General features: G+C 40.4%; 1 protein-coding gene across 1 annotated transcript in view; it reads right to left on the bottom strand.

Moving 5' to 3' along the window:
- Window positions 1-466: 466 nt before the first annotated feature.
- The window catches only part of LOC121860559, a 62381-nt gene continuing 36797 nt past the window's right edge, over window positions 467-26050 (bottom strand). The window contains exons 3-4 of the mRNA XM_042357733.1: window positions 19133-20075; window positions 467-690 (exon numbers count right to left, since the gene is read on the bottom strand). Coding sequence (XP_042213667.1) covers window positions 467-690; window positions 19133-20075 — 1167 coding nt within the window. The remainder of the gene's footprint in view (window positions 691-19132; window positions 20076-26050) is intronic.

Raw genomic sequence — 26050 nt, 5'->3', positions numbered from 1 at the left:
GTATGTCTAATGCAAAATATATGATGTTTATATTCAAAATGATCACCAAATTATAAGAATTCCAGCAATGTAAATTATATTCTGGCTGGGTAATTTGTATGAATTTTATGAGCTAAAACAGGCAGTCAGGCAGGGTGGCGGGTGGGGCAAATCTAAAAATAGCGTCTCGAGCTGGACACTCACCGCGTATATGTGGAAAAAATCCGTGTTAAGTGAAAGTTCAGCTCTGGCGAGGCACCGCGTATATGAAAAAACGCGTTAAGTGAAACCGCGTTAGGCGGGGTAATACTGTAGTGATTTAAGGGCGATTTAGGAGTGTTTCTGACTTTATGCATTTTGGGCTTTACTTTGCATATACTTTTCTGTGAGCTGGAACCAATTTCCGAATATCCCATTGAAACAATGGTTTCGGTTAACGAACAACCCTCTGGAACGAATTGAGTTCGTTAACCAAGGGACCACTGTACTAGGGTATACTATACAATACATGAAAGAACTTATCTTCTATTATAACAGTAGATACTTGGTGACTTACTCTCTGTTTATTGTGAAACACAAGGTAGAATATAATGGCAGTAACCATTATGGTGAGGAAATAAGCGAAGAAGTGCGAGTCCTTATCATCGGAGAAATTTCCCCCATTATTGACCTTTGGTGAATCTTCTTCACTTCCAACGTCAGTCATATACTCTGAAAATCACAATGTCATAAAAATAAAGTCAAAGTAGTCTTAAATGAAAGTAATTAATCACATATTATTATCATGTACTGACATACACAATATATGGTGTGGAGTAGACTGTTGTCTCTACCCTTGGAGACAGTCATTAACAACGAATCTCAACATTTCTTAATCACTAGGTTTAAAAAGTAAAAAAATCTTGCATCTAATACTTTCCAATACTGTACACAGCAACTCCTCCAAGAATGAAGCTCCACTGAAAGGGACTCCCATTACCCTCTTCATGTTTGCACAATAATTTATTTATTTATTATATTATATATACAGATAGGTATATACATTTTTTTTTAGTAATTTTTTATTTATTTATTTATTTGTTTATTAATTATTACGCTTGAACCTCACTAATTTGGTGTCCACCAATTCAAAGTACTGGCTAATTTGTGTATTTTTTTATAAGGGCAAAATATGAAAACAAAAGTCCATGTTTCGGCCAACTTTACAAATTACTCAGTTTGTAAGGCATCTATCCACATCGTCCTACTTGGGTACCTATTTGTATATTTCAATTATACCTACAGTACCTACAACAAATATTGTACATATATTTGTCTTCTCTTTTTGTTAATGTTAACTCCACTGCATTTCTGGTGATATTTCATTACAGTGTAGCCAATATCTACCAATTTTTTTAGTAAAGCTTGCAATGTATTATTATTATTATTATTATTATTGTTACATTTTTGCCCCCCAGGCCCCGATGTGGGACAATGACCTGTGCCCGGGTGGGCTAATCCCGTAAAAAAAAAAAAAAAGTACTTTTGCAAGATGCAACCAACGTAGCAACAAGATACGTAGTAACGTTATCATACCTAAATATACAGTACAGTACAGCATGCCCTTAAAATTCGCTGAGGTTAGTGTCATGAGACAAAATCTCACATGAAGAGGTAAGTTAGGAGGTTATAGTAGTAGAATATAATAGCGAGAGGAAATGGTAGCGGGTCTCGAGGGTGTGATGTCAACACTGTATATTAACACAGGGACAGTACAAGTGTAGTATATAAAACACCAATGCGTGTTACAGCTTTATTTTACTAGTTCAATAGGGGGGGATTAATGGGGGGGTTCGTATACAATTTTTGATAGACTATGGTATTCTCGTATAACCTAACCTCACAATTAGAATGGGCACTTCACTAAGTAGATCGTTGGGGAGGTTCGGGATCACCGCACTTCTACCGTCTACACAGCCAGCACTTACTGTTACACGTTGAGTTGACAGCACTCTGTCGATGGACCCGGCTGAGACTTCGTTACACTTAGTGGCGGGCTTCTCTCGAGCGGGACTGGGGACGTGGTAGCTGGCCCTTCTTGGTTACAAGACACACTCTCTCTCTGTCTCTCTCTGGGCAGAGGGAGGACTAGGACGTCCTATATATTGGGAGACCAGCCGTCAGGTTGAGCTGATCGGGGGGGCGGCGAAGGGTCTCCTTACATTTGCCCTCGCTAATGTAGGGTCAGGTCTGGACTTTTTCAGAGACTATAAGTTGTATATTCTGGAGAAATCTTCAGATGGGGCCGTGTGACATGAGAGGGGAGCCTGGCTGATTTATAACCCTTGGTCAGCCGCTAGAGTTACCCTACACTTGACCTCCCTAATGTCGGGTCAAGTCTGGACTGTTTCTGAGATGTAAGCTGTGGTCTGACAACCCATCACTACACCTCCCGCCAAGACCAAAGCTTTCATGCTCAGAGCACTGATGACACATTTTAAGTAGACAGTAACATCATGTGCAGTATCTAATATAGTCCCTGAGGCGATAATGCATCCTTACATTTTACAAATTATAACACTAGAGATGTATGTTTTTCTACTGGCATAGTTTGATCTGACAAAGCTTACTATACCTCCCGCCAAGATTAAAGCTTCTATGACAGGAGAAAAAAATAAAATACATACACAGTAAGTGAACATAGAGTGATCTAAAGATCCTTCATATCTAGCATAGTGTCCGAGGCAAACTTGCAAATCACATTCTACAAACAAAAACAGGTGTTACATTGCCTAACCAGGCCGTGTCAAAATAATAATTCATCTCAGTCAGTAAATGGCTACAACATTGTGTTTCGTAGTGCAAAACATTGATCAAATGAACTCATAGAAAAAAGTGACTAAACTTTAAAAAAACATTCTATGTAGTACCTGTTACAAAAATCAGAGAATGAAATACTTCAAAATACACAAAAAAATGCTCCTACTTCACATGTTAGGGTGTTATATCTTTTTAATGTACATCAACAACATCAGTACATTTGTTGGGTCCAGCATGGCTCAAGTCCTCCATCCAGCTGGTATCTGAAAATAGGGAATGCCGGCAGCACAACAGCGGTAGTCGATTGGTCCTTCTGATGATCCACCTTTTCATCGTCGACTTTCTTCTGATGTCAGCACAGGACGTCTCCTGCCTTCATTCATCACATAGCACGTCTTTCTTTCTTCAATACCGCACCTTGTAGGTCGTGTCACCACATCTTCTGACTTCTTCACACTTCCTCCTGGTTTCTATAATATTCCAGATGATTTTTCTGTTCATCTGCTCTTCCTCTACGTTTAGAGCATTTTCATATTCCAGATGAATTTTTCTGCTCATCTGCGTTTCTTTATACATCTTCATTTTCATATTCCAGACGATTTTTCTGTTCATCTGCGTTTCTTTATACATCTTCGTTTTCCGTCATATTCCAGATGAATTTTTCTGCTCCATCTGTATTTCTTCTCTGCAACATCATCATTTTCAACATATTCCAGACGATTTTCTGTTCATCTGCCGTCGGCCCCCTCCGGCCGGGATGAAAGCCGGTCCACTGCTTGGGCTGCCATCTCCTCAGATGACTGTAAGGCAGGTTCCGCGGACCAGGGCTCGCCCTCCGTACGTGAGTGTCGGCGAGACCAAAGACCGTCCTGTCTTACACCTTCCACAGTGGTGAATCCCTCCCTGGCTGGGCTCACCAGGGTTCATTGTGTGGCGCTGCATTCCACACTCCTTAACTTCCTAAAGTAGAAAAATATAAAATCTTCTTAATCCTAGACCAGGGAGGACTTGAAAGAAGTGGGGTGGTGTGTGGCGGGTGTGGTGCTGCACTCATCACGCTTCTCCTTCTCTGCTTATATGTGCTGTGGTTGGATTCCGGCTAGCCATGGGGCGGTACTGTGTGTGATATTTGCCAGAGAAACAATCCTAAAGGGATGATGGATTAGTTGGAAGTGCATTCGCAAAAAAAAAATTTACTTTATACATTACGTCACTGTTTGGTAACTATTATTTCCGTCACGACAATTTTCTCATCAGGCTGGGTCGGGGAGTTAAGCTCTGTGCACTACACTTAATATCATTTATCACTACGCGTCAAAGAGTACATCACAAATCATAACAGCATAAAAATCCACTGAGTGAAGCTCTGCATTCATCGCAATATTACTTTATATTAACCATCATCAACATATAGCTTACGGGACAAAAGACGGGGGATTAGTGAGGTCTTACGCGGCGAGGCGGGTGAGGTAAGGACGGAGGCAAGGCAGGACGCGGCTGGCCAGGCCGGCGCGGGGCGGGGTGGGGCGAGGCGTGGCGGGTGAGGTGGGGAGGAGCCGAGGCGTGGTTGATCGGGCCAGGCCGGGGCTTTGCGGGGCGGGGCGGGGCAGGGATGGGAGGAAGGGTAAGGAGGGTGAGGTGAGGATTAGGACAGGGAGGAGGATGTAGGTTAAAAGACATGTTAAGTTATAACAGTTAGTACAGACACCGCTTTCATAACTGAAACAATTTCTACGTTCAACACTGACCAACAATCAAACTGCACTTGGGCTACTGAGAATGTCACAGATCGTGGGGGACACTGAGAACTCACGTTAAGCACTGAACATATTTCTAGAAAAAATTCGCGCATACCATGACGAGAGACATTTACTTGAGCTGTAACGGTGACACACTAGGACACTTTTCACGCTACTATGCAGGAACTCCTTATCCCGCACTTTCGAACAATACTCAAACAACGAGTTAGGTGTTATGGCTAAAATGAGGGAGGGCATGGGTTTACGTTATTTACACTGTTACCAATAACAAGGGACGAGGAGGGCGTGAGTTAACGTTATAGTACGCTGCCACCAATATAATGTTACGAATGCAACCACCCTTGTACTGCCTGCTTCGTCAAGATAGTTACGAGATTACTTCAAAAGATTCTAACTATCACTGTACTGAACACTAAAGGGAAGAGGCGTGAGTTTTACGTTAAGTGCGCTGCCACCATTGTAATGAGACAAATCTCACAAGAAGAAGATTACATATAGGTAGAATATTGATAGTATAAGAGTATAAAGAGAGGAAGATTTTGGTAGCGTGGCCGTGATAGATATTTGATGATGGATTTACACTTATCGTATCTTATACGTCAATACACATCTATTAAGTCTTAAGGGCGACTTCTCAAACACCGCTTCGTTACAACTCTTTATTAATTACGAACATGACATGGACACATTAATAACACCTTCTATTGAAGTTACTAAGACATTATATTTACATTACTAGGACATCATATTACGTTACTAGACACTCTGATTCTCGGACACGAACATGAAATGAATACACTTCCCACGTAAGTAACTCATCCCATGGAAAGCTCTGACAAAAACTCACGTGACCTGGGGAAGGCCTAGCAGGGAGACTGCTTAGCTGGAACACTGGTGTCGGGAGGGCGACTGCTTAGCTAGGACACCGGAGGGAAGTCAGGGAGGGAAGTCTTGCATGACTCTCCTCCCATGAGCGGGACTCGGCTGTGGTGGACCTCCTCCTCCGATCCCTGTGTGTCTCTCTGTCTGACTCCCTCTCGCCGCTCCCCTTAGGGAGGGCTACGAGCGGGACTCGGGACGTGGTAGCTGGCCCTTCTTGGTTACAAGACACACTCTCTCTCTGTCTCTCTCTCTCGCCGCTCCCCTGAGGGAAGGCTACGAGCGGGACTCGGGACGTCCTATATATTGGGAGACCAGCCGTCAGGTTGAGCTGATCGGGGGGGGCGGCGAAGGGTCTCCTAACATTTGCCCTCGCTAATGTAGGGTCAGGTCTGGACTTTTTCAGAGACTATAAGTTGTATATTCTGGAGAAATCTTCAGATGGGGCCGTGTGACATGAGAGGGGAGCCTGGCTGATTTATAACCCTTGGTCAGCCGCTAGAGTTACCCTACACTTGACCTCCCTAATGTCGGGTCAAGTCTGGACTGTTTCTGAGATGTAAGCTGTGGTCTGACAACCCATCACTACATTAGGTTCACAAAATGGCCACAAATAGCCAATTCCACGAATAACATTTGCTGACCAGGGTGGAGGGGAACATTTTTACTCGTGTGCAAAGAAATGTATACGTATTCCATTTATGTGTTTGCCCTTCGGACAATTATTTCTTTTACCTGTTATTTTATATTATATATGTGTGTGTGTGTGTGTAGACACACACACACACACACACAAAAAAAAAAACCATACAAATAAATAATAATAGGAAAATCCTCTCACAAATAATCAGAAACAAGACAACAAAAATGTATTATAAATGTCAGTCTACCCTCAAGTCAACACCGTGCTTTGTTATTAATGTTATGGTAGAACGTCGATTTAAAGTGACTCGGTTTAAAAATACTGATTTAAAGCGACACCCACAATTAAGGTCACTATCAATTTAAAGCGAATCTTTCCTATTTTACGCGAGTCAATCCTGGCGCATCACATGGAAATTACACACAATTTTAAGTTTCCAGCCAGATGCCTCTCTGGGTACGCTACAAGGCTGTCTGCCATCCTCCCACACCTTCACGCATCCTCAGTTCTCGCGCTGACGCTCTCGTGAACGGACATATTGTGTGATACTATCTCCTTCAACCACGTGCATCAACCATCGCCACTATGTCCAAGAAGACTGCCACTACATCATTAACTACCCCAAAAGACCAAGAAATCAAGGCAAGTAATTACACTGGAGCAGAAAAACAAGGTGCTGGAAGCACTGCAGCGTAGAAATGGGCTCTGCATCTTCAGAGGATGAATTGAGTAACTAAAGTTGAGTGAAAATCTATTTTTGATAGTACAGGTTGTACCTCTCTAGTCCGGCATTCTGTGGGCCGGAAACTCCCGTGGTCCGGAACGATTTTAGTTTGTCCAATAGGTAGATAGGCAGCTCTTTTTTTTTTTTTTTTTTCTTTTTTACTTATCTGATTATTATTATTATTCCAGGAGTATTAAATTTTGCCCCTCAGGCCCCAATGTGGGTCAGTGACCTATGCCCGGTGGGCTAATCTTAAAAAAAAAAAAAAAGCGAAATTAGGTTTGTTTACATCCGCAGTTCGGCTGCACTCTCTCTCTCTGCTTGTCTATACAGAGTACAGGTTGTACCTCTCTAGTCCAGCATTCTGTGGTCCGAAACTCCCGTGGTCCGGAAAGATTTTAGTTTGTCCAATAGGTAGATAGGCAGATTTTTTTTTTTTTTTTTTTTTTTTACTTCTCTGAATTATTATTATTATTACAGGAGTATTAAATTTTTGCCCCTCAGGCCCCAATGTGGGTCAGTGACCTATGCCCGGGTGGGCTAATCCCCTTAAAACAAAAAACAAAAAAGCCCCGGGAAATTAAGATTTGTTTACATACGGCAGTTCGGCTGCACTCAATCTCTCTCTCTGCTTGTCTATCCCAGCCGTTACCAACACCTCTTCCCTCCCAGACCAGATATCCCTCCTCCTAGTCACAGGCCTGGCATTTGACATTATTAGGGACCTGCCACTCTTTGCCATAAACAGATAAAATATACCGGGAACTTTCCCCCCACACACTCATCATTCTCTCACTTTATGTAACTTGACAGAACCTATGACCCTTCAGGCTTTTATGCCCTTAATGTACAAATCATAAAGGCAAGTATGAACTTTTCATACTTCCCTGTTGGGCGCTGTAAACGCTTCTGCACTTCACCTTGCACAGGATGTAAGGGGGTGCCCAATAAACTAGCCCCCTCGGGGGCAAATCTGAAATCTGAATCTGCTTGTCTATACAGAGTACAACATTTAACCCTTCAATATATATGAGCAGTAAATAAGTGTTGCTTTCATATTCTTATGTAGAGTAATGACGATATATTTTCATATGTGCGCACTTACATACGAGCAGTCTCACTTTTGTTTTTTTTACCATTAATGGTTAGCTACTTATATTGTTCCATTTATTAACATTAAATAACATTACAGGTACTTCAAGCAACCATGTTCATTTTTTACATTAATTTTACTGCAGCTAAACTCAGGGTCTTATTTTCTTCAGTTTTATATGTAGAACCAATCAGTCACTGGTTTCGTAAGCTTTAACATAAACAATGCCGGCAGCCGTCTCGTCTCCTCTAATATTCCACGTATTATTAATAAATTGTATTGATAATTTTGCACACACATACATTAATTCAATAAAAACAAATTCAGAAACATTAATTAAAATATATATGAACAGTAAATAAGTGTTGCTTTCATATTCTTATGTAAAGTAATGACGATATGTTTTTACGTGTGCGCATGCGCACTTACATATGCGATCTCTCTTTTTTCTTTACCATTATCGTTAGCTACTTCTATTGTTCCATTTATTAACATTAAATAACATTACTTAAAACAACCATATAAATTTTACTACAGCTACAACCAAGGTCTTATTTTCTTCAGTTTTATATGTAGAACCAGTCACTCACTGGTTTTGTAATCAATGAAAACAATGTTGTGTCATTTCCTCGTGTGTTTTAATATTCTACGTATTATTAATGAATTTTATTGCTCATTTTGCACACATAAACATTAATTCAATAAAAAAGACATTCAGTAATTAACAATAATGAATCTTTTGTACATAAGAGAAATGACGCTGTTTACACGATTATGCACGTCGTCTGCACGTTGGCGGGCCATTCAAACCCGTCGAAATTCAAGTTTCCGCCCTCAAATTTTTTAATTTATTTATTTTTGTGTGTGTTCCAATAAAATACGTTAAGAATTAAAAACTCGCGAAATTTGAGAAGCTACTATACGACATTTAACCCTTCAATATGTCTTCAAAGAGACCATGACGCAGAGAAAGTGGTGCTAGTGCTTCCAGGCATAAGCACAAGTCACTATCTATCCAGGAAAAGGGTGAATTTCCATGGTCCAGCAATTTCCATGGTCCGGTCAGGTTGCCGGATTAGAGAGGTACAACCTGTATAAGGTAATTAAAAAATAAGTTGAGAGGAAAGTGAAAGTGCCGATCAGTGGTGAAAAGGATAAAAGTAAGAGTGACTCGGACGAGAGGCGAGAGGTGCGCGGCGCCAGAGAGACCACCCTCTCACATCAGCTGATCACTAGTAAGCAGACCATTTCACGTCCCGTAATTTTAGCTGTGTTGATTTTTGAGTGTTTGTTTTAGTATAATACTACAAAAAACAATGTTTTATTTATTCTAGGAGATGGGCTGAGGTGCATCTGAGTAGACTCTCGGTCGGGGAAGGGGGAGGGCCAGTGACGCGAGGCAGCAGGCAGTACCACGCAGTAACAGTACCGACCAGCTCTCAACTCAACTGCAAGGAGTGTGTGTTGCATATACAGTCTAGTCTTCATTTACGCAGTCAACTGAACCCATGGAGGTCCGCGTAAAACGAGAAACGCGTAAACGAAATAACAGAACATATGGGATTAATTGAAATAGAGACTGGGCCGACTCTCAAACTACATTTTTTTCGACAACAAACTTACGTTGTAGTAAAAATAACATCTTAATTCTATGATGGTGTACACACACAATTAATATTTAAGAGAAATATCAAAAATATTAGGTTTTTTAACACTTACCTTAGTAGAAAAGATGGCTGGGCACACGGGGATGGGGGCGGGGTTGGTTCCGAGGCAGAGGGCAGATTATTGGCCCTCGCCTGTATCACTTGTATCAATTGTATCACTATCCACCACAGAGGCTTGCAGGGCCTCTTTGTCAAACCCCTCAAAGTCCATATCCTCACTATCACTGACTTGGGCTGGCTGCGGTGGGTAAACAACTCGGTAATGTTTTGTTGACTGGGCGACCTTGTGCGCACCCTGCCCGCGCCGCTTCCCGCGTAATTGATGGAATGAACCGTGTAAATAAAAATTGTCAGTCTGGCAAGGTGCCGAATAAATGACCAAATTCAAGTAAATCGAGACTATACAGTATATCATTACACCATTTATTTTTTTCATATTTATTAGTTAATAAAAGTCTTTTTAGTATTTTGTGTTTCTCTCAAGTACCAAACTAAACTATTGCATTAAACCAATACTTCGATTTAGTGTGAATTCAATTTAAAGCGATTTGTCTTGGAACGTATCTCGTGTTATATCAACGATCTACTGTATAAGAAAGCACGGAGTTGACTTGAGGGTAGACTAATAGTTTTAATACATTTTGTTGTCTTGTTTCTTATTATTTGTGAGAGGATTTTTGAATTATTATTTATTTGTATGTGTTTTGTGTTTGTCTGTGTGTAAGTGTCTAAACACACACACACACACACACATATACAGTATATATACTGTACAGCATATATATATATATATATATATATATATATATATATATATATATATATATATATATATATATATATATATATACAGATAGACCCCGACTTACGACGGGGTTAGGGACCCAAATCCAGGTCGTAAGTTCGACATGGCCGTAAGTCCGACATAGATAATTTTTTTTAAATAAATAATCTACAATGAAATACAGTACAGTAAAAGTAATGAATAATGAGGAATGGATACAGTACAGTGAAAGTAATAAATAATAAGGAATGGTTACAGTGTGACTGAGCACTTACCTTTAATGTAGTCAGCTGAATGCACATGGGGCCCCCATAATTTTCTAATTATACATGGAGACTACATTAACTGGAAACGTTTCGGTATAGAAAATGCGTGTCATTTGAAGAAAAAAAAAATTAATAAAAAATCTGAGGCGGTCGTAAGTCTCGACGGCCGTAAGTCGAAGCAGTTGTAAGTCGGGGTCTAGGTATATATATATATATATATATATATATATATATATATATATATATATATATATATATATATATATATATATATATATATATATATATATATATTTTTTTATTTTTTTTATATATATATATATATATATATATATATATATATATATATATATATATATATATATATATATATATATATATATACTGTACAGCATATAAGTAGATAATAATGGGAAAATCCTCTCACAAATAATCAGAAACAAAACAAAAGTACAGGTCCACAATCCCTTATCCAAAACCCTTGGGGCCAGATGTGTTTCGGAATACGGAATTTTCGGATTTCAGAATAGTAGTATGGTATACAGTCATGCGCCGGTTAACGTCCAACCGAACAACGTCCGATCGCATATACATCCGTGCCCCCCCCCCCTCTTCCCACCCTCCTTGTGTACCCAGACAAAAGATTGGTGATTTCTTTATGTTTATTTTAAAAAATATCACAGACTAAATTTAGGATAATATAATTTGCATTGCTGAAATCCTCGCAAGACAGAGATTAATTTGAATACTGTATAAGCATCATATATTTTGCTCAAGATATAAAAAATGTAGTACATTAGTGTACAATACTGTAGTACATTTTATAAAAAGTTTTTCAACTGTATTTTTGGGTAGATTTACATAAATTTCTTCATTTATTTTCATCCATTTACATGCACACACCATACTAAAAGAAACGTAATAGGAATAAATGACCTTAGTGCAAAGCTGGAGTGCACATGTACTAATTTGATTATGGTACTAAAATTGTTATGTCTAGTGCAAATTATAGCATGTTTATATTCAAATTAATCAGTTTGTTACAAGAATACCAGCAATGTTAATTATATTCACCCAGGTCATTTCACTGGCTTTTTATAAGAGAAGCTTAGTCACTTAAGAACTGATAAATATACACGCGTTAGACCTGGGCCTGTGCCAACTGTCAAACGTACTACTGTACCTCCCCTCCACCCACGCCCCCTCGCTCGCTTCCCAAACTCTCTCTCCCCCATCTGCCCGCCGTTGCTGGAATCCTTGTAAAACAGTGAATAATTTTAATATAAACGTCATGTATTTTGCACAAGAGATAAAAATTAATCACCTGTATCACATTACAGTTGTGATTTAAGAGTAAAAGTGTATATGTACGTATATAGTATTCCACATACACGTAAGTATAAATACAAAGTTTATGTGATGATCGGACAACGTACATTTCGGTTAACGTCACGTTTTCAAGAACGTATCTAGGACGTTAACCGGCGCGTGACTGTATACTGTATACCGTATATTATGGTAACACCCTAGCGGGGTCTGTGGCAGTACCCTGTAAGCAAACACATGAATATTTTTGCAATGAACCATATGAATATTCACACCGAGTGGGATAAATAAAGATTGTAAATAGTATCACAGGTTATTTGTATAGTACAGTACTGTACAGTATAGTCTGGATTAACGAAGTTTTTGTTAACGTGTTTGGTCATTTACGCGATGCCTTGCCAAAATTGAAATGCTTTAATTACGCGATAAATTTAGTCATTTACGCAGAGCGGCTGGAAAGGTCCAGACGCACCGCGCCATTTTGTATTCACGTGGCCCATGCTTGACCATAAACGGGACGCGGCACGGGGAGGGGTGCCCAGTATGTCGCTGATGCGTTATCGCTGATGTCATATGACGTATCGGACTGTGATTGGGCCACGCATCCTTACCTCCCTCCCCCGCTAGCTGTGATTGGTTCAATGTAATATGACGTGCCCTGCCACCAGAGAGAAGAAGCCGCTGACCTACCCGCGTCAGTCGCATTGTTCTCGGTATACAGTTCTCTCGTGTGCCCGCTAATCTCTCAACAATGGCTTCCGCTGGAACCCCACCAACCCAGAAAAACCTTGAACTACCTGGCCCAAGCCGCCCCAAGCCTAAGAAGATACGACGAGCTTTAAGCTATGAAGTTAAGTACAAGATCGTGCAGGAGTTGGAGAAAGGAACGAGACAAGTTGATTTGGCGCACCAGCATGGCTTGAACAAATCTACGATTCGGATGATCAAGAAGGATGCTGCCAAGATAAAAGAACACATGAGCATCACAAAGTCTGCAGGTGCTTCAATGGTGAAGTACTGTCAGAACAAGGTGCTGCTCAAGACTGAGAATTTGCTGGTGAGCTACTTGATTCGTCAGGCAAGACGGAACATGGCGGTGGACACGCGGTCAGTGCAGGAGTACGCCCGTGAACTGTACGTAGCAGTGGCACGCAAGATGGGAATTGCAGAGCCCAAACCCTTCACTGCTTCTTCTGGGTGGCTGCAAGGGTTTAAGAAACGGAACAAGATAACCAACATTAACATTGTTGGTGAAGGTGGTAGTGCTGACCGTGTTGCGGCGAGTGATTTTCCTCCATTCTTACGAAAAGTTATGGAGGAAGGACAGTACACCGACGACTAGGTGTTCAACATGGATGACTCTCGTCTGTTTTGGAAAAAGCTACCTACCAAGACCTTCGTTGTCAAGTCTGCCAGCAAGTGTCGGGGCCGGAAATTGCAGAAGGAGCGCATCACCATCCTGTTTACCACCAATGCCTCCGGTACCTGTAAGCTCAAGTTATCGGTGATCCACACAGCCCACAAGCCGCACGCCTACAAGAACATGGACATGACCAAGCTAAATGTCCACTGGCTAACCGCACATAAGGCGTGGATGTTCACTGGTCTGTCTCTCTCCTGGTTTGACGACTGTTTTGTTCCCGATGTGAAGAAATTCTGCGAGCAACAGAATGTTCCATTCAACATTTTGTTGCTTCTTAATAATGCACCAGGACACTCGCCAATACTGTTGGATCGTCACCCCAACGAAAAAGTGATCTTCCTTCCCTCTAACACTATGTCATTAATCCAGCCCATGGATCAAGAATTAATTTATAATGTGAAGGCTGCTTTCTCCTCAAAGAAATTTCGGCTCCTTAATGACTTGACCAACACCAAAGATGAGTTGCGGAAACCGAGTGACACCGATAGCGAGAGCGACGACGAGGAGCAAGAAGTTTGCGTCAAACAGTTTTGGAAGAAATTCAACGTCAAGAAAGCTGTTGATTTCTTCGTGGAGGCATGGGGGGCAGCTGTCTGTGGCAACGATTCGTCAAGCGTGGCGGCATGTGTTGCAAGGTATCCCAGGTGGGAGGCAGAGGCAACCTGTGACTGGTGAGGTTCAGTCTGTTGCAGTGGCAGTGGACCTTGCAAGAGAAGCTGCACAGAGTGTTACAGCTGCAGGCTTCTCCGAGACCACCAACGAAGACATCATGGAGGTGATCAGGGATCCTGAGGTGACTGCCGACGAGATGTTGGAAGACGATGTCATTAGTGAGGAGGCAGGTGGTGCGGCAGCCTGAGAAGAACAGAAGTGAACGCATGGTAATGTAAAGGATGCCATCGAGTTTGCAGAGAAACTCAAGCTCATCCTTTCCAACGACCCTGACAATCACCGGTATGAAGTTTTCAATAACCATCTGTTGCAAACTATGGGGCCGTACATCAAGATGTATCACGAATACATCAACACTAGCCGTCAGCGTAACATCACCACAGCCAGCCCAAGTCAGTGAAAGTGACAGTGATGTGACTGAGGGATTTGTCAGGGAGGCCCTAACATCTGTGGTGGATAGTGACAGTGATTCACCTGAGGGCCACTAATCTGCCCTCTGCTTCGGAACTAGCCCCCAACTATGTATGCCGACCCATCTCTTCTACTAACGTAAGTGTTAAACCTTGATTTTTCTTTTACCTGGATCAGTATATTATTCTCTTATTGATATTTATCTTCTATATTATGTGTGTGCATACCATCATAAAGTTAAGATACTATTTTTACTACAACGTACGTATTGTGTCGGAAAAAGTGGAGTTTGGGGGTCGGCCCAGTTTCTATTTCAATTAATCCCATATGTTCTGTTATTTCATTAACGCGCTTCTGGTTTTACGCGGACCTCCACGGGTTCAATTGACCGCGTAAATCCAAACTATACTGTACAGTAAAGCCACTTATGGCAAAGAAAAAAGCGAGATGGATTGGGAATGCCAAAGTATATGTGCGCACTCAAGGAAACAGTGTCATTATCTTATTATGAATACAGTACTATGTACAAAAAAATCATTATTGTTTATTACTGAATATGTATTTGATTGAATTAATGTTATATATGCAAAATGAACAATACAAATCATTACAGTAGGTACTCAAATTTCGCAAGTTTTTAATTCAACGTTTTTTATTTGGACACAAAAAAAACACTACGCAATTTCAAATTTCGAAAGCATAAATTTGAATTTCGACGGGTTAGAGCGTCATTTCTCTAGTGTACAAAAGATTCATTATTGTTTATTACTAAATGTCTTTTTGACTGAATTAATGTTTTGTGTGCAAAATGAACAATACAATTCATTAATAATACTGGTACGTAGAATATTAAAACACACGAGGCGACGAGATGCATTGTTTTCGTTAATGTTTACAAAAGCAGTGACTGATTCGTTCTACATATAAAACTATAGAAAATAAGACCCTGGTTGTAGCTGTAGTAAAATTACATACAGCGAGTTCTGCTATACAGTGACCCCTCGGTTAACGAACTCAATCCGTTCCAGAAGGTCGTTCGTTAACCGAAAAGTTCGTTAACCGAAACCATTGTTTCAATGGGTTTTTGGGTAATTGGTTCCAGCTCACCGAAAATTTCCTAAATTCAACAAAAATGGTAGAAAAGTTCACTTACTTTCAGGTGTGTATGTAGAAGGCTCCTGGATGATGATGATGATGATGATGGGATTTAGAATGGGGGTGGAGGAGAAGGAAGAAGAGAAGGCATTGGGGTGGAAGAGAAGTCACCCCATGGTGCCATTTCACCCATAAAATTTTAGCTCTCTTGGTGTAATTCAAGATTATTTTCTTTAAATCAACACTGCACTGCATTATATATTGTCAATATGTAAAATATATTTCAAAATGACCAATAATTTGCTTGGAAACACAGAAAAAAAGCGTTTAGTTGAAGAGAGTCTCAAGCAAGATGTTACCTCCAGTGAAAACAGAGAGAGACTAACGCCTGTTTGCTGTGTTAAGAGGCTGGATGCCGCGCATTAAACTAGTCACTTTACCTTCAATTATGTTCAATAATTGCTAAAATGACTAAAAAATTGAATATTAAACTTTTAAAATTATTGAATAGTATAAACTTCTTGATATTTACTAAAATAGTAAGGAATTTATGCCCTAGAACCGATTAATGTATTGGCGGACTGATACTAAAGCTGGTTGCCCGGTCAGTGCAAGCGAAAACATGTTGAGGTCGGTTCGTAAGAAATTCGTTAACCGAATTTTTGTTCGTTAACCGAATTGAAGATCCTTATGGAAGGCAGTTCGTTAACCGAAATTTCGTTAACCGAGGCGTTCGTTAAACGAGGGGTCACTGTCACGCGAATTTGCTCTAACGCAATTTATGAATAGAGGAACGATATTTGTATAACGCGAACGCTTGTTTGCTGTAACGCAATTTTTGCGTACTATTTCTCCAATTTTGTGGTATTAACTGTGAATATGGTAAAGAAGAATATCTCCAAGAAGCGTTCTGGTGATCGAATTCCCGGTGATGATCGTAAAAGAAAGGATATAACACTTGAAGAGAAGCTCGATGTTATCAACCTCAAAATCGCCCTTCCCATCAAGTTATATTCATATTTTTTCAAGGTAAAGTGTAACATTTACTGTATGATTTCATTATTAGATATGAATGTAACATTTATTTAGACTGTGCTATCCTTCGTGTTAGGCTAACAACGAATTTTTTTTTTATTTCGAGTAATCTGCACCTAACCCTATTTTCTCCATAAGCCCTGTTATTTCAATTACGCGATTTTCTATAACACGATATTTTACAAGAACACAACTATCGCGTTATAGCAGAACTGACTGTAATGTAAAAAAATTAATATGGTTGTTTTAAGTTATGTTATTTAATGAAATAAATGGAAAAATAAAAGTAGCTAAACATTAATGGTAAAGAAAAAAAGTGAGATCGCATATGTAAGTGAGCACATGTGAAAACATATCGCCATTACTCTCCATAAGAATATGAAAGCAACACTTATTTACTGTTCATATATCTTTTAATTAATATTTCTGAATTTAAAAAAAAAATCTACCCACCAGTGGTGGTAAAGTTGAAAACATAAGGATAGTCAATGTTGTCGTGTGTGTTTTTACTCGGATGACGAAGTTGCCAAGTCATCAGGTTCAACTCTAGCTGAAGCTGTAGAGCATAAAAACTTTTTCTGTGTTGTTTTAATGTTTTTTTTAACATTATCTGTGTTATTTTCGTTGGTTTATTAGGATGTTGCTTTATTACAGGTAGTAATTCGCCAAAAAGGTAGGGTAAATATGGCAAAATTTAGCCGAACATCGAAAATACCAGACTCAAATTAATTTTCTCCATAGGAAGTTGTATTTAAATTTGGACAATTTGAATTTTGCGAGGTTTTTACAGTCTAAATAAGAGTCCAAATGTGAGAGCCAACTGTAATACTATGTAGAATATTAAAACACACAAGTGGAGACGCGACGGCATTGTTTTCGTTGAGTGTTTACATCTGTGACGATGGTTCTAGATAAGAAACTGAAGAAAATAAGACCCTGTAGTAAAATTAATGTAAAAAATGAATACAATATAGTCTGGATTTACGCGATCAATTGAACCCGTGGAGGTCCGCATAAAACCAGAAACGAGTAAATGAAATAACAGAACATATGGGATTAATTGAAATAGAGACTGGGCCGACCTCAAAATTCCACTTTTTCCGTCACAATACATACCTTGTAGTAAAAATAACATCTTAATTTTATGATGGTATGCACACACAATTAATAATTAAGAGAAATATTAATAATAATTAGGTTTTTTAACACTTACGCTAGTAGAAATGCTGGGTTGGCACAGGTGGATGGCGGCTGGTTCCAAGGCAGAGGGCAGATTACTTGCCCTCCGGTGAATCACTTTCACTACTCGCAGAGGTTTGCAAGGCCTCCCAGACAAACCCCTCAAAGTCCATATCCTCACTATCACTGACTTGGGCTGGCTGTGGTTGTGGTGGGTTGCGGGCGAGGAAGTCCTCAATACTACGTTGACAACTAGCATTGATGTTGTCGAGATAGATCTGGATATATGGCTCCATAACTTTCGTCAGATGGTTATTAGACGCTTCATACCAATGCTTGTTTGGGTCGTTGTTAAGGATGAGCTTTATTTTCTCCTGCAACTCGATGATTTCCTTCACACAATCATGGCTTGGTCCAGGTAATTCAATGTTTTTCTCTGGTGGTGGGGGTCCCGAGGAAGCCATTGTGAGTTGTGAGGGGAATAGCTGGCACAAGAGAGAACTGTATACGCGGACTGAGAACAATGAGGCAGGCCCTGCTAGGTCAGCGGCTTCTTCCCTCCCGTGGCAGGGCACGTCATATTACATTAAACCAATCACAGCTAGTGGGGGAGGGAGGTAAGGATGCGTGGCCCAATCACAGTCCGATACGTCATATGACGTCACCGATAACGCAACAGCGACATACTGCGCACCCCTCCCCGCGCCGCTTCCACCCGCTTGTAGTCAGGCATGGCGGGGATGGCGGGAGGTTTGAATCCAAAATGGCGCGCGGCTGGACCGCCAGCTGCTCTCCGCGTAAATGACCAAATTTACCACGTAATTAAAGCCTCTCAATTCTGGCAAGGCACCGCGTAAATGACCAAACGCGCTAACCAAAACCGCGTAAATCCAGACTATACTGTAATGGAAAATACTCAAATAATCAGAAAAAATTTATTAAAAATGCGAGTCTAATTTCAAGTCCGTGCTTTATTACTTTATTTATATAAAGTACAGTACCAATATTCCCTAAAGGATCTACTGCTATAAAATAATCAGATGCACCTTACTAAATACTGAGACACCACAATACTGTATTGGAAATTGTCCAGTCTCTGTTTACTTAGGGTATCTAAGCTAGACCAGCCCATTGAAAAAATGCCCAAACTCCCAATGGCCAGTCCATCACTGTAGGAGAGTATCTTGCAAATCACTTTATGAGGATGTAACCATAGTAAGTAGCTACAGTATCAACATAGCCAACAGAAGGGTGAGGAAGCTACATGGGAAAGCTTCTGATAAATCCATAATCATTTGGTGATAATGTCACCAAGGTAGAGTTAATTGCTATGAATAGTATGAAAACATTACTTTATAACTGAAAATATCTAATTTACCATTCATATTTTGTCTCACCTTCTTCGTTTGGAGAATCCAGGTTACTCTTCACCTCTGAAGACTGAGAATCAGTGACAGCAACATCATCTTCCCCTGGATATGGGAGGTTGTCTTCTGGTTTTTGGATATATACACTTTCTGTAGATGATGAGATAACATCAGTTACATTTGACACAATTGATGTCTTCGTGGAATTAAGTTTCTCTGGAGTTCTGGCTGGCTTTTGTCCACCTGGCAGACCTCCCAGTGATGAAGGTGGTACCTGTGGTAATGTTGTTATTTTCTCTTGTGATGGAATGCCTTTTGACAAAGGTGTTACATCTGGTAATGGTGCTGCTCCTGGTGATGATAGAAATGAGGAGCCAGACGATTTAAAAGGTTTATCAGGAATTAAATTCTCATTATCTTTGATTCTTGTGTTCACACTTCCATTTGTTTCTTCTTTCAGTAAATCAGAATGCTCAACACTAGGAATAGTGATTGGATTATTTTGATTGGCTTCTGTGGATACATTCAATTTTATACTAACATTCACATAATTTCTTGCACTGTAACTGTCTTCACCTCCCAATGTAACATTTGACGTATTAAAATTTTTCATACTCTCATATAAATGAAATGTTTCTGTTGAAGAATCTAATTTTCCTTGGTCAACACCACCTTCAATTTTACTACCATTTGTAATATTGTCCACTAGCCCTTCATGGGAATCTGATATGACACTCTCAGTTTGATTTTCTTGCCTTGCTTGAGGAGAATCACTTAACTTAGATAGATCTTCTTGATGAGCAGCAACACCTGAAGTTTTCAAGTCATTCTGTAAGGCCCCTTCAGTATCATTTGTATTATTTGCTCTCTGGGAAGGACTAGCTTTTACTTGCAGGATATTGACAACCAACACCCATCCTGCAAACACCAGGACCAAAATCTGTTGCTGCATCTTGAGTGACTTAGATTTTACCTGAAAAAAAAAGAACTTTCATCAACATTAAGACATTAGAAACATGTCACAAATTTCTTAAAAGTTGGAGGACTGATGCTTAAATCCCTCCCTTTATCTAGTAAAGTCCAGAGTCAGGTGACATGTAATACTGTACTGTACAGGTATAGGACACCTTACCAGGGACCCCTTAGTAACTAGGGGGTCCCTAGACATGACCCTCCAATAGCTATGTTTAATTTGTTAATCCAGCTGGATACACTGTACAGTAGAACGTCGATTTAATGCAAATCAATTTAAGATTATTGATTTAAAGCGACACCCACAATTGAGGACACCGTATCAATTTAAAGCGAATCTTTTCTATTTTACATGAGTCAAATATGGCGAGTCATACGGAAATTCACACAATTTTAAGTTTCCCGCCTAATTTTTCTCGCCAGACGCCTCTCTGGGTACACTACAAGGCTGCCCGCCATCCTCCCACACCCTCACCCATCCTCAGTTCTCGCACTGACGCTTTAGTGAACGGACAAAATGTGTGACACTATCTCCTTCTACCACATGCATCAACCATCGCCACTTTCTCCAAGAAGCCAGCCACTACATCATTAACTTCCCACAAAGTACAAAAAATCAAGGCAAGCAATTACACTGGAGCAGAAAAACAAGGTGCTGGAAGCACTACAGCGTGGAAGTGGTGCTTCAGGAGTGGGGCGCCAATTTGGACTGTCGGAGAGCTCTGTCCGGACTATCAAGCTCAACAAGAAGAAAATTAGAGCAACCTATGCTTCACCAAATGTTGCCAAGGGTAAATTCCACCTGAAATCTACTATGTATGGTGAGATGGAAGAAGCAGACACGGCCTCATCCAATGCTTTCCACATGTCAGGTTCCTCCACAGCCACACCACTAGACAGTGGTCGAGTTGGGCTCTGCTTCTTCAGAGGATGACTTCCCTAACTAAAGGTGGGTGAAAATCTCTATTTGATAGCATTCAGTAATGAAAAACTAAGTTGAGAGAAAAGTGAAAGTGCATGATGAGTGGTAGAGATGGAATGAGGCAGACGAGAGGCAGGTGGTGTGCGCCGCCAGCTCGACCACCCTCTCACATCAGCTGATCGCTAGTAAACAGACCATTTCGCGTCCCGTAATTTTAGCTGTGTTGATTTATGAGCGTTTGTTTATTCTAGGAGATGGGCTGAGGTGCATCTGGGTAGACTCTCGGTCGGGGCAGGGGGAGGGACGCGAGGCAGCAGGCAGTACAATGCAGTACCACGCAGTAACAGTACCAACCAGCTCTCAACTCAACTGCAGGGAGTGCTTGTTGCATATATATCATTACACCATTTATTTTTCTCATATTTTTAGCACTTTGTGTTTCTCTCAAGTACCAAACTAACTTATTCCATTGAACCAACACGTCGATTTAAAGCAACCTCTCTTGGAATGTATTTCGTGTTATATCAACGTTCTACTGTGCTGCACAGAAGAACTACATTATTTCTAACTAAAGGAGGGAAAAGGAAGTTCAAAATCCAAAACATTTTGATGTAGGAATCTTTTATTACTTAACATTGCATAAATTAGAAATGTCTTCCTAAAAACAAAATATTTTATGTGAATCCTCCAATAATTAAAGCTCAAGTCTTTTAATAATTTTCAGCTTGTCTGTTATACTAAGAGATTTATATTTTCCAATTACGTATATCTCGGCTTATAAGACGGAATTTGAACATTAAAAAAATCTGCCCAAAGTTAGGGGGTCGTCTTAATCACCAAGTATAAAATTCTTACCTCTTAAATATTGCGTGTCAAGAGTGGTGATGGAAACATGGTAAACCACTCACAAAGTCCTACCAGGGAAAGTGACCTTGACTGTGACCGCCTGTAGCTATTTTTAGCCGTCCTTGTGTTCGGAGGTGGTCAGTAATGCATATCTGTATATTTACTGATCATAATACTTATCTCCTATAAATAATTAATTTAAAATTAATTTTTTTACAAAGAATATTCAGTAAATGACTGCGTTAATTCTTGAAACTACCGACAGTGGTAAATTTAGGATATAAATGATGAACAGAAGTCACTTCATGGAGTCATGGATTCGGAGTTTGGTCCTTAATGATCACCTACCAGTTATAATGCTAGCCTCCCTTTTTCGCGAAACAAGTATATAAATTAAAGAAAATACTTGCAGTGTGTTTAATGTATTACAGTATATTATAAATAAATAAATAAACAAATAAATCGGCAAATCTATTTTAAGTAAATGGAAATATTTTACTCACACCAACATTAGTTCCAATTAAATAACTGCCGCTTAAGTGAGTCACTAGTGTACACCAGCCGGTATAATTTGATGCCAATACTTGAAGTGAATTGGCATTATTTTAAATAACCAACAATAAATAAATGGAAAAAAGATCAAAGGTGAGAAACATTATATTGTATGTATGTTGTGTTGTCAAAGGAAGAGAAACAATTGAAACTCTGCAATTGTGTGTAAATGAGACAGAAAGATAAATCAGCAACCTAAGACTTGGTCACAATTTTCGTGATGCCATATGGAAGTAGGGTCTACCATTAGACAATACTGTACATTGTGCTTCCAATATCTTCCCAGGCAGTAGAATCTCCCCATTTGGTAGCTGCCTAAAACTTTTAGTAATATTACTTTGATACAACATGATAAATTAGACAAACAATGAAAATAAACAAACAAAAGTTATTTACCAAGACCTCTCTGAGAACAGAGGGATGTAGGGGGAAGGAAGGAGGTTGAGATAAGACGGCTATTTATAGCCTGTCTTTGTGTAGGAAGTCGACCACACTAGAAATAATTAATTTTATTATGGTAGTGTTGTGAGGATGTGTGAGTGGTGTGGGGGGTTGTGGTAGTGTTGTGAGGATGTGTATGTGGTGTGGGGGGTTGTGGTAGTGTTGTGAGGATGTGTGAGTGGTGTGGGGGTTGTGGTAGTGTTGTGAGGATGTGTAAGTGGTGTGGGAGGTTGTGGTAGTGTTGTGAGGATGTGTGAGTGGTGTGGGGGGTTGTGGTAGTGTTATGAGGATGCTGTATGAGTAGTGTGGGGGCTTTGTGGTACAGTTGTGAGGATGTGTGTGTGGTGTGGGGGGGTTGTGCAGTGGTAGTGTTAGGATGCGGTATGAGTAGTGTGGGGACTTTGTGTTCAGTTGTGAGGATGTGTGTGGTGTGGGGTTGTGGTAGTGTTGTGAGGATGCTGTATGAGTAGTGTGGGGGCTTTGTGGTACAGTTGTGAGGATGTGTGAGTGGTGTGGGGGGGTTGTGGTAGTGTTGTGAGGATGCTGTATGAGTAGTGTGGGGGCTTTGTGGTACAGTTGTGAGGATGTGTGAGTGGTGTGGGGGGGTTGTGGTAGTGTTGTGAGGATGCTGTATGAGTAGTGTGGGGGCTTTGTGGTATAGTTGTGAGGATGTGTAAGTGGTGTGGGAGGTTGTGGTAGTGTGAGGATGTGTGAGTGGTGTAGGGGGGGTTGTGGTAGTGTTATGAGGATGCTGTATGAGTAGTGTGGGGGCTTTGTGGTTCAGTTGTGAGGATGTGTGAGTGGTGTGGGGGGTTGTGGTAGTGTGAGTTGTAAGTGGTGTGGGGGGTTGTGCAGTGGTAGTGTTGGGTGGTGTCATGTTGTGAGGATGTGTGAGTGGTGTGGGGGGGTTGTGCAGTGGTAGTGTTAGGAGGATGCGGTATGAGTAGTGTGGGGACTTTGTGGTTCAGTTGTGAGGATGTGTGAGTGGTGTGGGGGGGTTGTGCAGTGGTAGTGTTAGGAGGATGCGGTATGAGTAGTGTGGGGGCTTTGTGGTTCAGTTGTGAGGATGTGTGAGTGGTGTGGGGGGGTTGTGCAGTGGTAGTGTTAGGAGGAGGTAGTGATGTGCTTTGTGTGATTGTGAGGATGTGTAGGTGGTGTGGGGGGGTTGTGGTAGTGTTGTGAGGATGTGTGGTGGTGTGGGGGGGTTGGTAGTGTTGTGAGGATGCTGTATGAGTAGTGTGGGGGCTTTGTGGTACAGTTGTGAGGATGTGTGTGGTGTGGGGGGGTTGTGGTAGTGTTGTGAGGATGCTGTATGAGTAGTGTGGGGGCTTTGTGGTACAGTTGTGAGGATGTGTGAGTGGTGTGGGGGGGTTGTGGTAGTGTTGTGAGGATGCTGTATGAGTAGTGTGGGGGCTTTGTGGTACAGTTGTGAGGATGTGTGAGTGGTGTGGGGGGGTTGTGGGAGTGAGTCATAACCACACACCACCCTCAACACACTACCTCTTTCCTGCATCACCATCCAACACTACCAACGTGCAACACACCTGGTCACCTCTACATTATTAACACCTATACTGGAGTTGATTGGGATCATGTGCTGTGTACATCGATGTATTTCTGCCCGACACTGAATACGTCATCAACCTCTAGGGTCCAGGATAATATTAAGCCCTGGCACGGTGACTCCTCTCTCTTAAAGTGCATTAAGGTGATTGTATTTGGCGTCATCTAATCCCTAACTTCATAATGGAGTTGTCAAGGCTTCACTGTAATTACAATCTCCAGTTTTTTAGTTTCGTTTATTCAACTGGTATTATATCTACAAGAGTTATTTAACCAGACGTGGACATTTCTTTTTGTAAAGTCATATGTAGTATGAAATACAATATTTCAGTATACGAGTGTCATGTTGAGATGGGAGTGGTGACATTAGTGGGGCAGCTAAATGCAATTTTTCAAGAGAATCATGAAAATGGTGGTACAAGCACCAAATTTGGCATGGTAATTCTCTAATGGTTACTAGTCAAGTCTGCCTGATTGGCCATTTAAAAATTCAAGATGGCGACCATTTTTCAAGGTGACCGCCATATTGACCTTCAAAAGTTGATTTTTCTTATAGAAATTGATGTAGTTGGTCAATCTGGGTGATCTTGGTGTCGATATGTATGTTTTCAAGCATGCTTAGATGATTTTTTATAGTTTTAAGTCCATTGTAACATTTTTATCCACATAAAATAACACTTTTAGTAAAAAATATAACAAAAAAGAACTTACTAAAAAAAAAAGTACGGTAAACAGTGGGAACACAGTCCCACCACCGAGACGAGGTAACACTCCCACCACCGATCGTCTCGTGTGAAGCAAGCATATAAATTAAAGAAAATACTTGCAGTGTGTTTAATATGTTACAGTATATATAAATAAATAAATAAACAAATAAATCGGTAAATCCATTTCAAGTAAATGGAAAAATTTTACTCGACACCGACATTAGTTCCAGTTACCGGTAAATAGCAGACGCTTCAGTGACGTCACTAGTGTTTACACTACACCAGCGGGTAACATTTGATGACATTACTTGAAGTGAATTGGCCTTATTTTAAAAAACCAAGGATGGTTGGTAGAGGACTACTGAGTCAGTGGGTAAGTGTCACATTTGGGGTACTGGTCTTATACAGCGAATAGAGCTCAAAAGCTACTTTTTAAATGGAAATTTGGGGGGCCGTCTTATGCACCCCTTATAGGCCGAGATATCACGGTACTTTTCCTTTTTCCTTATTGGAACTAATCATTAATAAGCAAAGAATGTAATACCATATTTTGATGAATGTAAGTTGCCCCCAATTCTAAGCAACAGTGTGAGTTTTGGACAATTCATGCAAAAAAAAAAAAAAAAAAAAAAATGGCATTCAAAGCTAAGCTGCAACCCAAAGTTGGAGATCTAAATCATATTCACATTCGAAATTTTTCATAGCACAAGAGATAACATATTTTACGGCATATAAGATACACACCCCCATCTTAGCAAGGAGTAACCATGGCTTTCTTCAAACAATATACAGTGATCCCTTGGTTAAAAAAATTTCGGTTCATGAATTACCTTCCATAAGAATATTCAATTCGGTTAACGAAATCCTTACGAAATTGTGTCAACATGTTTTCGCCTGCTCACCAGCTGTAGTATTAGTTCGCCAATACAGTAATCGGATTTAGGG

This window comes from Homarus americanus, unplaced genomic scaffold, assembly GCF_018991925.1.
Source record: "Homarus americanus isolate GMGI-L3 unplaced genomic scaffold, GMGI_Hamer_2.0 scaffold11221, whole genome shotgun sequence".
Classification (NCBI taxonomy): Eukaryota; Metazoa; Arthropoda; class Malacostraca; order Decapoda; family Nephropidae; genus Homarus; species Homarus americanus.
The sequence above is the reverse complement of the archived record's forward strand: the minus strand, read 5'-3'. Positions and strand labels throughout refer to the sequence as shown.